The 14,921-nt window shown below is 43.8% G+C and overlaps 1 protein-coding gene across 4 annotated transcripts in view; it reads right to left on the bottom strand.

Annotated features, from left to right (window-relative positions):
* cadm1a (cell adhesion molecule 1a) overlaps positions 1 to 13,628 on the bottom strand; it is a 199,727-nt gene extending 186,099 nt beyond the window's left edge. For all 4 annotated transcript variants that reach the window (XM_086131790.1, XM_086131786.1, XM_086131788.1 and 1 more), the window contains exon 1: positions 13,520 to 13,628. In XM_086131790.1, the coding sequence (XP_085987916.1) occupies positions 13,520 to 13,592 (73 nt within the window). In that variant the 5' untranslated portion in view covers positions 13,593 to 13,628. The remainder of the gene's footprint in view (positions 1 to 13,519) is intronic.
* Between the last annotated feature and the right edge of the window lie 1,293 nt (positions 13,629 to 14,921).

Genomic DNA, 14,921 nt, shown 5'->3' with positions numbered 1-14,921 from the left:
TCCATCCCCATAGCAGCGTATGCTCTGAACTCACCCCCCCCCCCCCCCCAAAAAAGCTTTTTCTGCTGTAATGCAGGCTAAATCTCTAATTACAATTTTGGGCTTGAGTAGCAGAAGTCATAATTATGGTACCTCTCATTATGCAAATTAATTGACAGATTCCAAAGAATTAATTACCTCTCGTCCTGAGTTTGATTAGCAAATGAGAGTTTGCGGCTCCTGTTTAGATTTGGCGTTTGGTTTTGCCTTTTCCTCTGGTGGAAAGAGGATTAGAGAGGAGGGGAAACAAAAGGTGATGCAGATTCAACACGCCAGATGAATGGCAAATTGGACGGGATATTTAGTCAGAACAACAACAGACAAAACCTGTTGGAACAGACAGCGCCTGCAGATAACGCCGAATTAAATGCATTACGTCGCGAGAGCAGATTTTTTACAATGCGGGATTACATGCCGATTTTACGCTTGGCAATTGGCACAGGTTGAAGTCGGCGCTGCTGGGCTGGAAAAAGAAAAAAAAAAAAAAAGATTGTATGTCCCAAAGTGGCACTTTTGAGGAAACGGATTAAATATGCTTGTAATCTAAGGACTATCCGTATATTACTGAAATCCTTTGGATACAAGAGCTGGCAGTCAGTTTTCAACAAATTGCCGTCGACGGTAGCAATGAGCTTCCTTCCCACTGACGTAAAATTTGAAATTGAAAACAACCACATAGCTTTGCGTTGGTGAAGTTTGCTTAGCTTTAATGCAAAACCCCGTTGACATGCTCATGGTGAGCAACGGCAATCGGGGTTTGAGAGGCAATGGAAATTTGAGCACAAATGATGGAGCAGCACGTCTAGACAGGTAACAAAGCATTTTACTGAGTCACATACTGCAGAAGTACAAGTACTATTCTTCATTTGTGGCGAGGTGGAGCATCACATTCAATTGGATTGTTGCATTAAATTATGATGCACAAGCTAATTCTAAATTCTGTTGCGTATGTAGAGTATACAGTGCAATTTTTCCTTATGTAAGAAAAACGTTTTGGGAGTTGGAACGGATTGATGTCATTTCCATTCATTTCAATGGTGATAAATGATCTGAGAAATGTCACGCAACAAATTAAAGTCATATTGGAGGGCATCATTGTACTTGTAAAAAGGGGAGCTGTTTTTGCAGGAGATTTGGCTCTGACTAAAATGTCACGAAGTGGGAAAAAAGGGTTAGCATGGAGCAGTTTAGCGGGCTTTGTACAGAAATAAGAAATACTGTGCCGACCACTTTGAAAATACAATTTCCCATTTTGACACGATGCCCACAACGGCCAAAGCAGGTCGATAAAGGAACGGTATTCACAGTTTGATGAAAACAAAATTGACGAGGACGACATGGCCTGACCTTAATCCCATCAGAAGGGATGAATGTGCACTGAAAGTCAGCCGACATCATACCGTTCAACCAGACTAATAGATGGCCCCGCTAGCTGCGCTCCTTTGCCGTCAACTTTATTCAAATAGTCGCATCACCTCCCCGCCATTCTGGACATTGTCCAAAGGGCAACCCACCGACCAGTAGTCCAAATCCGTGTCTGCAATTCTTCATCAAAGACGAATTTAACAGAAAAAAATAATAAATAAAAGCAGAGTATATAGAAAGTGCCGGGTAAGATCGTGTACCAGAAGTCACAAAAATAAATTGGGGTTCTGAATAAGTGGGAGGCAGGGAAAAAAAAAGAATCGAGTGCAACTCTTGACCTTTACAGGGGGCCTCCAGAACAACAGTCATGTTAATGAGACTGCAGCAATTCATCGAATAACTTCATAATTTCATTACAATAAAGTTGAAGCAAACAATCTGCATCGCACATTTGAAGGATTTTTTTTTTCCTACACCGACGATCGTGACTACAGGTGCAAACACCACTCTGATAAAAATACACCAACTATACAGACTCATTCACCGACACCCATGTCACTCACCAGGCCGGGCTCCACCTTTTAAAGCCGTACACACTCACAAAGTAGAAATTGAGGATGGCAACCGAAAATGGGTAGATGTCGGCTGACGTACGAGCTGCACGCAAACTATTTCGGAGCGCGCTATTCATAACACCTCGACGCAACATGCGTCACTAAAATTTGCCCCCCAAGCCTATATAGACTGCCCCAACAGCTTTAACGGCAAAAAAATTCGATGAACCGCCACTTTGTTTGTCAAGGTCGGGCTGTTAATAATACAGCCCGCACCAAGTATTAGTACGTGTCTGAAGCAAAACAACCTAATCCATATCGTGCGTCAGCGCACGGGTCTTTGGGTTTGTTTTGGAACAAGCCTGCAGTTGTCAGTGGCGAGCCTAATTACCGGCGCAGCTCCCCTACTGGCTAGATTTCTACACACCGGGAGCCTAATTTGTCTGACGGCCATTTTCATTCTTCCTTCCTATGGAAGATAACAAGAGCGTACGAGTAGCAATTAAATGCCGCCCAAGCTCAGAGCAGATTACGTTGTCGAGAATGACAGCCATGTTTATTTCCCACCCAAGCGAACAACAAATATAATACTGCAAATGTTTACAAGACAGGTTACCCTTTTTTCCCTGCTCGGAGGCGCCAAATTACAGCCAGGGAGGTTGTCTTCACATCATGCGTAAGAGATGAGTTTCCCAACGACGGTATAGCACAAATGCGGTCAAAGTAATAGGGCATTGCACAGAATCGGCCTTGTCAGTGACTGTCATTTTCAAGGACAATTATAAATTCAAGGGAAAGACATCATACAAATTAAGGCTTACAATGTTTAACTGTTGACTTTCTGCAGGGATGAGTACTCCGAATGTCGAATATTATGACGTCCATGACGTTTGCTTTTTGTTTTTAACCGTTATTGGGGTCTCACGCCGGCTCCTCCTGCGTCCCTCGAGTTCTAATTTTGCACCCAAGTCCACCTTTGACCTTCTCTTGAAGAATCTGCCGGCCGAGAGCCGCAAAAGCAAAAACAGTCGGCGTTGTGTTCGTCTGACAGATGAGAACTCCGGCGTCTCTTGGACAATGTTTATCTTCCTTCTTGTTCCCTTGGAGACTTAGGTGTGTTCTCTCACATCCTACACACTTTTGACTCTTTAAAAACTTCTCACACCGCCTACCCGACTCCAGATGCAAGAATCTGAGAATGGATTTGCAGTACACGGTGACCCAATTGTGATTTTTTTTTTCCCCCCCTCATCCGTGCTGCATCGTGTGGTGGTGATGACTCATGGTAGTCATTAGAATATTCTCAGTTCCGAATCGGGCCTCGACCAGAGAGCAGCCATTTTGAGGATAGTTTTAAGTGGACAGATCAGCTAACCCTGTCAATGGCGATGATATAAAACGACGCACGTCGTTTCCCTGTGTTTTCAGACAAGTGCCCATTGCCGCTTGTTTCTCATGTTCGGCAAATGTTCAAACAGCGATATAATGACGGTCACTATTTGCACCATTTGTGGTCCCTAGTGCCACTGTACACTTACGATTTCAGGTTTATTTTGGGTCGGGGGGGGCAATAGGTGTTTTTAGGGTTTTTTTTTATTCTGGTTTCACACTAGCATTAGCATCGGTTAAATTTGGATTACGTTGCCACTGTCGGATTGGAAGTCAAGAACCGAGGACTCGTTTCGATTAAATCTAATGTGGACAAGCTGTCAAATCTACGCATAAATATCAAGTTAGAACTTTATATGCCAGGAATATCTCGTTATTAAGCATAACCAGACGGTTTTGAGAGATAGCAGAAGAACTGTGCGTCAAGGTGGGGTTTTTTTGTGAAGATCCAACTATTTTCAGTGGTCCGGTGAATCCCTCGCTCCGGTTAGGTGTGGATCAATGCATGTGTCAATCCTTTCTTGAAGAGGACGTATCGATTTGGTTACTCTGGCTGGCCAGCGTCTAATCTCTTGAAATGGAGTGCTGCTCGGCCCGTTGGAGTCAGCGGTAACCCGGCAGGATGATACATGCTCCATATCAAACCTCGCCTCCGGAAGACCACAGATTGGAGAGGTTAATTGCATCACCCAGTCCAATAATTCTCTAACGTTTGTGTGTGTGTGTGTGTGTGTGTTGTTAAACCTAATATTTCCTTGATTCCTGACACTTTTTACACAAAACGTTACTTTTTTTTTTTTTTGTCATCTCGTGGTCAAACATGTACACAAGGCATCTAACCCCACAAACGTTTAGGGAAAAAAAAAGGCCACAGAGTCGATGGCCGCCCAGTAATCATAAATCCCATTTTCTAACGCGTGCCAGCATTCACGATGATTATTGCACAGATAGCATTGCACTCCATTCACTCGGAGAGTAGGGCTAAAGAAAAAAAAATTAATTAGCTAAGCACCACTGCTCGGGTAGGATACGTTTACCGTAGTGTGAACAGAGCCACGTCTTGCTGGAAAAGATGAATATTTGATGAAGACTAAGTGCGCAGAAGAAAGCGCGAGTTCGGGGATGTTATTGGGGAGATAAAGGTCAGCTTTCTTTGGTCCCACTCGTACGTCAACACATACTTTCATGAAGGAGGCTGTTCGATCTTAACATAAAGCGATTGTAAACAGACAAAAAATATATATATTGTGTTTTCATTTTGAACCCGGAAGGCGGACTTAGTGGGAAAACCCTTTCCAGCAGTGTTACGGCACCACATACTAACGCTTATAGTCCATAATTAGAGGCATAAACATAAGGCGCAGCATCATAAGCCATCAAAAATCCACATTTTCCATTTGAAGACTCATCGCATTTAGCTGTGATGGGTTTATTTTTTATTTTTTATTTTTTTTTTGTTCCTATTGGCTGGCTGCAGAAAAACAGTATTGACATTCTCCGCTATCTAAAGTATGCACTTTAGCCTCAAGCATGACATACTTTTTGCATAGCAAACCGTACAAGCCGCTTAATACAGCTATGAATACTGAAAAGGTTATTGCTGCCAGGTAAGGACCCGTATCCTAAAATGTATATGCCCTGTCTTCCACTTTAAGATTAACGACATGAAATAACCTCTCGGAGTCGAAACCAGCCGGTCAGTCTTGAAGGGAGTTGGACTATCAGAAAGGAATACTGTGAAAAAAAAACAAAAAAATAATTTTAAAAGTTAAAAAGTTGACTGAGCTCAAAATTTTAAGGCACAACATTTCACTTGGGGCAATTCGACAAAATGTTTTTTGCTAAGGTGAAAATGAGCTTTCCCGCATTTTTAACCCAGTTTCCAGAACTAATTATTATAATTCATGTTAAATGTAAGAAGCGTTCAAAACAAAATGTAAGCAAAAATAATTACTGTTCACTACCGTGCCCGTTTATAGTCATCAAGTGGACAAGGACATTCCACTGTGTGAAGAAAAAGTGTCATCAAGTCATTTTCATTTCACGTGACTGAATTTCTTGAACAATCAATCGGGGGAAATCGTGCAGTGACGGGATCTGCTCCCTCGAAAGTCCAGATGGTTGAGCGTCATTTCAATAATAAATGCCAGCCCGCCAATGAAGCATTGGCAATATGGCACAGCCTGACATGAAACGCACGGGCCACCCTTCCAAGATAAAATTTTCAAAGGTAGCCGTACTGCAATCAAACTATAACGTCGCCATTTTCCCCTCAGCCATGACCCATAGTGTTTTCCATTTTTCGACCCCCCCCCCCCCCCCCCCGCCACCTCACAGTGTGTGCGACGAATTAGAAGGCAGGCTGACATTGGCTGTCACAGTCAGCCCGTGCTATTTTTTATTTTTTTTTGCTCCGCACCGAGATGACCCACCCTTGTCATCTTTCGGCGCATTAGTGTGACAAAATAGAGAGCAGATTGAAGTGGCAGCATCTGGACTAGGCAGGGAATGACAATGAATGGATTTTTTTTTTCCTTTTCTTGTCTCCTATAGTCGGGTGCACACTTTTGCTCGTGCACAGTTTGTGACACAGTGCCGACGTCCGAAAGTTTGAAAATGTGGAAATGGTTGAAACGTCAGATGACTGATGCTGAAGATTTTTAGGATTTCCAGGGAGTGGAATTGATGGTCGGGAAATGCGCACTGTGATGCAATAAGATAAGATAAGATAAGAAGATAAGAAATCCTTTATTTGTCTCACAATGGAGAAATTCCCAATTTACAATTATTTTTTGAATTTACAATTGACTAAATGAGGAGAATTACACAAGGAGAAGAGTTAGCATGTTGTTGTCATGAAATAAGCTAATGGTTAGCCTAGCTTATTCTATTTCTTCTTCTACTACCATTGATTTGTATTTTCCAAAAGTCTGGATACCCTGTGACAGACATTTAATGTCATCACAAACCATCCCCACCCAAAAAAAAAAAAAAAAAAAAATTGTGGGTTTGAGATGATTGATAGTCAGTCAAGGACATTTTGTCAAATGCTAAAGCCTCTTCTCAGTCTTTGGCTATTACACAGCTATTTGTTTTAACAAATGAAGCCTGACTGTGGTATCACCCCCCCCCCCCACCCAAAAAGAAAAAATCTGTCCTATTTCAACAATACTAACTTTGCCGTGTCGCCGTGACAGGGCGTATTTTGCTGTGTGATCGATGTGGAGAGGAGTCGGGGAAATTACCACGTACAGTAGGATGGTGTTATGATGCTTTTAAGAAGCACAATGTGAGCATCCTAAGCTGCAATTACTGGCAAAGCATTCGGGTGTGGGAGGTAATAAAAATGTGGCGTTGAAGCGCCCATCCCACGCTAGCTTTGTTCCGACAGGTCAGAGATGAAACGGAGGCTGTACGGCGACCGGGAAAAGAGAGAGGGGCCAACGTGTAGGCGGCGGGAAAGGGGTAACGTACGGTCACCGGTTTTGAATACGACTCTCGAGCTTGAATTGGAAAAAGAAAAGGCGATTTGTGTGTGACGTCAATTTTGCTCCAGGTTCGAGTCATGAGGAGATGATTCATCGGTGGATAGTTTTGGTAAAGAATTTTGACGATCACAATTTATGTTCATACGAACGCCCCGATGTTTGGATTGAATCTTGAAGCGACTGGATTGCCCAACTTTCCTGATGAGGAATTCTAAACAGGAAGTAAATGCTGAAAAATCGACAGAAAATTTGATTATCCAACACACTGAGTGGTATGTGCAACACAATTAAACAAAACAAGATTTTTCTCTTAAAAGATACAAAAATAATGTACATGGCCACTTAATCGACAGGATTTCCAGAAAATTAAAAACTGGATGAGTTGTGTCAGGAAATGCTCCTGGCGTAACTACGTCCCCCCCACCCCCCCAAAAAAAAATCATGCACTCAGTTCTCTCAGAAGTTCCTGGTTATGTCATAATTGGAATAAAATATAACGCAAACAAACAAGATGAGATTCTGTCCCGCCATCAGCGCCGCAGCGGAAATTAGAAAGACCTTGTCGGGCGAGGGCAAATCAATACACAGACAGATTTGCGGCTTCTTATCCAATGAGGGGGGGAAAAAAAAAGGAACCAAAAACTCTATTGCGGATTAACTGCTCCTTCAACCATTTTCCATTTTCAGAAAAGAAGGTATTAATCTGACAGCCAAGTGAAGCCCAACAAACACTGTACACTTCAAAGCAGCGGGAATCGCTTTCTGGAAAAAGGGTCCGGTTCAAACGTCTTTTTAATTCTTACTTCCAGCGGACGACAGAAAGACCCGGCTAATGTTTTAAACAATCCGCCCGAAATGCGCCGTTGCTTCGTAATGCTCCGAGCTCAACATTTACGCTTTGATACGCTGCTTAAGTTGTGATTTGGGAGGGCAAGGGAACCTGGTAGAGCGTTATTATTCTTCAAAAACAGGTGCGCACTTAAAGGCACGTCTTTGTTGCTGTCATTGAAACAGAAGAAAATGAAAGCAGATTGAGAAAGTATTTCACATTTTGTTCCGCCGTCTTTCACCTCCCACGCAATGCAAACTGAGCTCGGGCTGCGCTGTGCGATTGCTTGTTAAAAAAAAAAAAAACAATAAAAACAAAAAGTCTACTATTAGTCGATAATTAGAAGAAAAGCCTGACCGCTACTTATGCGAGACTCGGGCAAAACTGACAGCAAAAGCGGTGCCCACACACACCTCGCTCCTACTGGCCGCCTGGATGGACGTACCCACCAGGATCAGCATTAAAAGGCCGCTGACCCGCCAAAAGGCCCCTCGGTTGTTTGTCCATTAAAGTTTTTTGCAGCTGCTTGGAGTGCAGGCACTTTACTTTCTGCTACCTTTGCCGGGGGGTGGCGGGGTGGGGGGAGTGCTGACTTTATCTTTACCTCCCTTCGGGATTGCATTCCCGGGACGCTTATCGAATCGCGAGTGCCCAAGGTCTACAAAACTTAAGCCAGTGTCGAGCAGTTTAAACAAGGGAAGAAAACGCAACACGGTTGTGCAATAAAGACGTTGAGCTGCTCCAGTCCAATTTTGACCGCAAAGAGGTAAGAGTAAAAAAAAAGAAATCTCTCTTCTCTCAGAATCCAACACGGGGCGCTTGAGGGCAATGGATGGCTACAACCCCCCCCCCCCCAACCCCCCCTAGAGGCTGGATGCCCACACCTCAGGCACTTTTTTTTTTTCTTTTGGAACTGCGTTGGAAGAACGAAGACACAGACTACAGCCGGGCGATAAATGTATCCGTGTCGGGGATAGCGATGGTCTAACAGAGGGGCCTCAATTCTGTTCACGTTACAAAACCTTCCACCCTGACGACAACTCAGAAGCACGCCGCCGACAAAACTCATTCGACAACTTTGAGAAGTGTTAGTTGGTGACAGTTAGACAATGAGAAGATTCCGGACAACCTTTGAGCACGTTGAATCATAAGTGACCACAATTTTTTTATAGAGGTTGAAAGTCGATGTTTGATGAGTCGGTTCAAATGTTACTTTAGCGTCACACAATACGGCAAAATGAGCAAGCTTGACGTAAACTGCGGCCTCACACGCCTTCTATCACAAATGAGAGGACATCTGAGGTCCACTGCTACAGTTGTGCAATTTCTAGCCAACATTAGACTAAACTTCCCCGGACGGAAACTAGCAATCAATTTGTGTTTGCTATTTTTGCTTTCAGGGCCAGCGGTTACTGCAGCGGACAGCTTATCATGTTATCAGGTTACAGGGTGCATGAAAGGGTTCATTTCGATGTTGGATTGACTTGGCTGCGTTTAAATCCCGGGCCGACTATTATTCTCAATTAACTCGAATGAGTCAGACTGCAAAGGTTCGGAGGCTACGACTAAACCCGTCGCTCTGCCGCAGTATCACAATCTAGCATTTCTAGCTCAAGTGAGGTTAGCACTTCACATCGGGTGACAACCAACTTGGAAATAGCAACAATTTAAAAAAAAAACATTGAGCGGCAGCTGTCACCCACTGGTGAAGAAACTCTCAAGAACAGAGTCACAATAGCTGAGATGAAAAAGACAAGAAGTGAGCATGGAAGCGGGAACGATGAGTGTGTGTGTGTGTGTGTGTGTGTGTGAGGGGCGGCAGCTCCATTTATATTGGAGACAGTCAAGAGCCTGAAGGGTCTCATCAGCAGCAAATTTCCTGCAATGTATCGCAAGCTGGAGTGTAGCGTAGCTCACTCGAGCCTACTGTGCGGCGTAAAGACATTCATTTCCTCTCTGATAACTACGGCCGATGCTTTGTTTATGTGGTGCACAGCGAAAATGACGGCCATTGATTCCTTATTCGTTCATTGTCCGGCTCACAATTGTATCTGCGAAAAAACGGAAACGAGAGTCATATATTCTTTATCTTCTGCGTAGAACCGCGGATCGTGATGATCTGGTGAGCCTTAGGGAGGAGTTGAGGCATTTTTGTGAATCCCAATTGAGCGTTCTCTGTTGCACTTGCTGGTTTATGTTTGTCACATCAATTTTAACTTCATATCTGAATTTATGTATTCATGTCACAAGCCCCTCTCAATTAGTTTTGACTCCTTTGCAACGGTCTCAAATGCAACAACGTCAAACTGTTCACTGTAATTAGACGCCCAAGGCAAGTAGCCTGTTTTCCGAGCGACAGATTGGCATCCACGCCATCCAGTCCCGCCCCCCCCCCCCGACCCCCACCGGCCCCCTCGAGAGATTCGGAAGCGGAAGGTGCGTACTTGACATCCCATCAGCAGACGGCTCACTGACAAGTAGGCCGTAAAGGCTTTTTGCTCGCTTTGATTACACTAAGTGCACAGAGGCCAGATGCGACCCGAGCCAGTCATCTGTTGGCTTGCCAACAACGGTCGCCGGCGACGGGAGGGAGGCGGGGCGGGAGTGAGCCGGGTCACTTGGGGTTCCTTCTCCCCTGAGGAATGAAGCCATTGTTCTTCATTACACTTGAAGTGATTGTTGAGGGCTACAGACAGCGGAAAAGTCCATTCCCGCACCTGTTTTCCATCGCCGGGACTCCGACTGGTTGAGCTGAAACCCGAATGGCACTTAATACCCAGGGTGCCACTTTGTGACTGCCAGACAAGACAATTTGCATGTCGATTTTGCGCAAAGGCGTAAAAATCTCGCTTTCACAAAGGAGGCACATCTATATGCCAAATAATTCCTTGTTTGAAGATTTTTTTTTCTTTTGAAATGTCAATTTGCTTCAAACGAAAACGAATCAACAAGTAAAATCAATTGTTGTTCAACTAGGGCTGTAATAATTCATCGAGTAACTCGAACAATTGGACTTCAAGAAAAGGTTGAATCGGAATTTCTGCCTTGATGATGCGCCGCAATCCCTTTGGCGGAAACTACAGACCACTCTGCAAAGAAATAAGTTGGCGCAATGGCAGCAAGCCAGGAGGAAAGAGTCCATAAAAGAAAGTATGGGATCAATTCACGCTTAACAAGAACGATTAAGTGCAACGTGTACCTCAGCAGCACGTCACCAAATGGCAACATACCCAAGTCAACCATTGCTAGTTCGAATCCGTTCTAATGTCTCCCCAAGTGACACAGACGCCAATGCACTCTTTTTTGAACATATGGTAAGAAAACAAATACGTGCTAGACACACACACACAAGCCAAATCACTCAAAACGCAGACTGGCCAAAAACAACAAGGCAACTCTACACTTTCATTTTCTGACACCCACGTCACTCACCAGGTCAGGCCATTCACACTCACATGTCACGCTGCACTTTTTTCAACAGCAAACAAGTTGAAATGGACTCAACGGCACCGTCGAGGCCAAGTAGTGCTCTCAATTTTCCTTTCACTGCTTCAAGACGATGAATCAATTCAACACAACCCACCAAATTCTTGACAATCAATTAATCGACTATGCCTATCCCGAGTACGACTCGACAAACTTTGAACCTCCACTGATCACTTCCCACAAGACTCCAAAATTAAAATTTGCCAAGACTTCTCCAAGGAGTGTTTTTAGCTGCTGAAGTCAACCTTCAACTCAAGACTCAGCCATCCATATAACTACATCAAATATTACTCCCACTGGGCATTTTGCACAGCTCTTTAAATTTTAAACAGCCAAATATTTAATTAATCAGTTCTTTCATCTTGAGTCGAGGGTGTTTTGTTTTTTTTCAAATATATTTTCACCCTGATATGTCCCCATTAGGTATCGCAAGCAAGCATCCCACTTAGAATAGACTAATTGATTAGATTAATTAATTGCATACAAGAGTCGATGAGAACAAAAACGACAGTTTCTGTGGGAGCATTTTAAGGACACAATGTCACTGAGACAGCAATATAATGAAGTGAAATATGTACCGCAACAGCACATCTTCGAACCGCAACACAACATATCGATATTTGCCTATTTAAACAAAGTTTAGCTTTCTTGGCTGAGGTAACAAAAGATACCAGCGATTGAATCAGATTCAGCAGGAGGTTATCTCCTGACCAAGTTTATATTGGCTCGGGTGCCCGAATTTAACATACAATTAAAAACGTTTCAATGTGTATTTGAGGTGAAAAAAAGAAAGAAAGAAAGAAAGAATGAAAAACATCCTGCAATGCTAACAACACAAAGCGAGTCAGCGCTGTTCGGGCTAAATAATTAATATGCTTTGTGCAAATGCCGCCCGTGCTTTGTCTCAACCTTTTCAATGAAGCTAGAGTCAGAAGTTGCGGCAGTACAAAAACAACACAGACTTGTTTAGTTTTGTGCTCACTCGGCATAAACGCCACAACCGGGCCTCCGAGCTTTCATGGATAAAAGCGATGCTCTGGATTAAGCCGCCCGTATAATCCACAACGCGACAAACATCTGCCATCCTCCAACATTATGAGGCACCAACTCAGCATAAAAAAAGGTTTAAACAAAGAGGGGTGTCAAGTTTCTAGAGACTCACATGACGTTTACACGCCCCCCCCCCCCCCCAAAAAAAAATAGAAAATAAGCATTTGCTGGCAATTCTTCGACAAATTGCATGACCGGGCCCTTATGGCCCATGTGCCGCAAGTTGCCCACCCCTGTCTTAAACCATGAAACAACTGCCTTTCAGAAGTCATCCTAACAAAACCAATTTACGAGTTGCACATAATTGTATAACTGATGTGAATAGATTGCCAGTGCGATGGTGTGGAGTGGTGGTGATGGGGCGTGGGTGCGTCGCCTGCTGTTATTCCTTCACATCTCCATGGCAATGCATGAGATGGAAGACCCTGAAACCAAGCAGTGCAATACTGCAATCACACACACACACACACGCACACACACTGCAGTCAACAAAATACTGTCCATATAAAGTTCATTCCAAACCATCCCAGAGCACATTCAACTCATTGGCGTGGCAGTACAAGGGAACACTGACGCCCCCCGTAGCCTGCTGCATGCCCAGAAGATGACCGTCCTGAACCCCGTTAACAATCCACGCATATCCGCATTCAAACCTTCTTGGCGGGGTACATAGACACATTTCACACCACTAAAAGACACGATTCCGTATATCAACACGTCGTTGCCACTTCGGCGTATGCGCACAACACCAAAGCACGGCAGTTTTTTGTTTTTCTTTCTTTAACTTTGAAATGCGGAACAAAAACCGTGAAAGCAGCGAGATGGAATGAGCTTCTCGTTGTTGCGCGAGTTGTGAAACACGTACAAATACAACAACATTAACGGAATAAGCAACACTTTGGACGCTATTTGGACTCGAAAGCTTTAACTCTGCGTTTTGGTTGAGGCGTTGCATTGAGGAAGCGTTTGCAAGCACCGGCGTTTGTTTTATTGCCGTGATTTACAACTGAGTCAAGTGGATGGACCACAACTCCCAATACGTGAGCATGTTTTTTTTAAACGACAGAATGCGACACACCAGAGTTCCCGGTTGCGTGTCTGACCAGCTGTCCAAAGTGATGCGAAAAAATCTCCATTTCAGCACTAAGTCCAACTTTACGAACAGTCGGGTACCATACATCCCACCGGCTTGGTGACGAGCCTCACCAAAAAACAGGCAAAAAAAAAGAGGATAAATACGCTTGGAAAGCCACACGTATAAAGATGGAGGGAAAGTACATAGTCCACAAAAGGCAGCTCGGGGGAGGAAGACAACCTACCTTGAAGAAGAGCCGCCTGAAAGCTGAATAAAAAGAGAATAGTCGCAAGAGAGCCGCAGCGTAGATTTGCCATGTTGGACACCTGCTTCGGTTATGGTGGTGACGAGCGAGCGGCTTCACCTACTGTGGAGCCGCCCCCGCCCCCCAGCACTCGCTCACTGCTTTCCACGCCTTCCCGTTGCTCGATCGCGCTATTACGATCCGAACAGAGGCATATTGCTTATTTTGGACACCTTCAGTGTCGTGTTTCTTTCCAATTTATCGCCATTTTGGGGTTGATTCTCTCCCGCACACACAAATGGAGCAGGGCCGGTGCTAAGATGGCCAAGGGGCGAAGTTGCAACCTCACCACCCTTGCAACCCGAACGGGTGTCTGTGATACAAGTTTGCCTTTTCCTGACCAAGGACGTCAAATGCCCGACTATCTTGTGTCTTGTAACCAAGGGTGCACATAAAAATTTTGCCTTGCTCATCAAATGGGCACCAGAGGATTTTTGCCAAAGAATGTCAACTATGTGCCCTGGATACTGGACTTCCTCAGCAACAGATCCTAAAATGTTAGTTAATTCTTGAAACATAAAGCTAAAAAAAAAGCTTCTACTACCAAGCTGTGAAATGCATCTGCTCCCACCAACCCATAGTAAGAACTAAAGATTACACCCCCTTTACGTTTTTTTTTTCAAAATAAAAGGGAAAAAAACAATCATCAACATGACAATCCATGGAAAATAAATCAAGGAGCTCTTCTCTAGCATCCTCAGGATTAAACGGAGCATGAGTGGTTTGCCTATCCATCCCGCCATGATGTGATCAACATTGCCATCTATTGGTCCTGTTTCTCACTCAGCACAAGTCAAAGCAAACCCTTGACCAGATGGTTGGCAGCAGAGGTACCAATTCTGGAAACAATGAACAGTCACACAGAAATGAGCTCATTTAGATAAATATAGTGTGCCGGATTAAAAGTGAGAGCACACAGTAGCCTCGGTAGTGTGATGCACTATCAGGAAGAAACATGCCCTTGGGATGCTATGAACAATGGCCATGGTCACAGTATTTCAAGGTAGACAGCATCTTTTTTGTTTTGTATGTCTGTTTACATCCCATTTGGTGCTTTATTCACGAATTAAGGCCGTTTCCAATTCACTGTTTTCTACTTATCAAATTTATGCAACAACGAGAGCCGGTGGCATTTATTTACAAAACTGGAAATGAAATTATTTGTAGAAAGACATACTTTATGTTTTTGACTCACACTCAGGATACTCAGCAATGTTATGGGATTGCTTTCTAATTATTACAAATGACTGATTCAAGGATAAAGCCGTAAATCTTATCATGTTAGAATAAAACAGTGCTTCTCACTTACTTTCTGTTCCACCACCCCCATATGAATAGGAAA

This window comes from Hippocampus guttulatus, chromosome 15 (genome assembly GCF_054856545.1).
Source record: "Hippocampus guttulatus isolate MCC_2025c chromosome 15, RoL_Hgut_1.0, whole genome shotgun sequence".
Lineage (NCBI taxonomy): Eukaryota > Metazoa > Chordata > Actinopteri > Syngnathiformes > Syngnathidae > Hippocampus > Hippocampus guttulatus.
The sequence above is the reverse complement of the archived record's forward strand: the minus strand, read 5'-3'. Positions and strand labels throughout refer to the sequence as shown.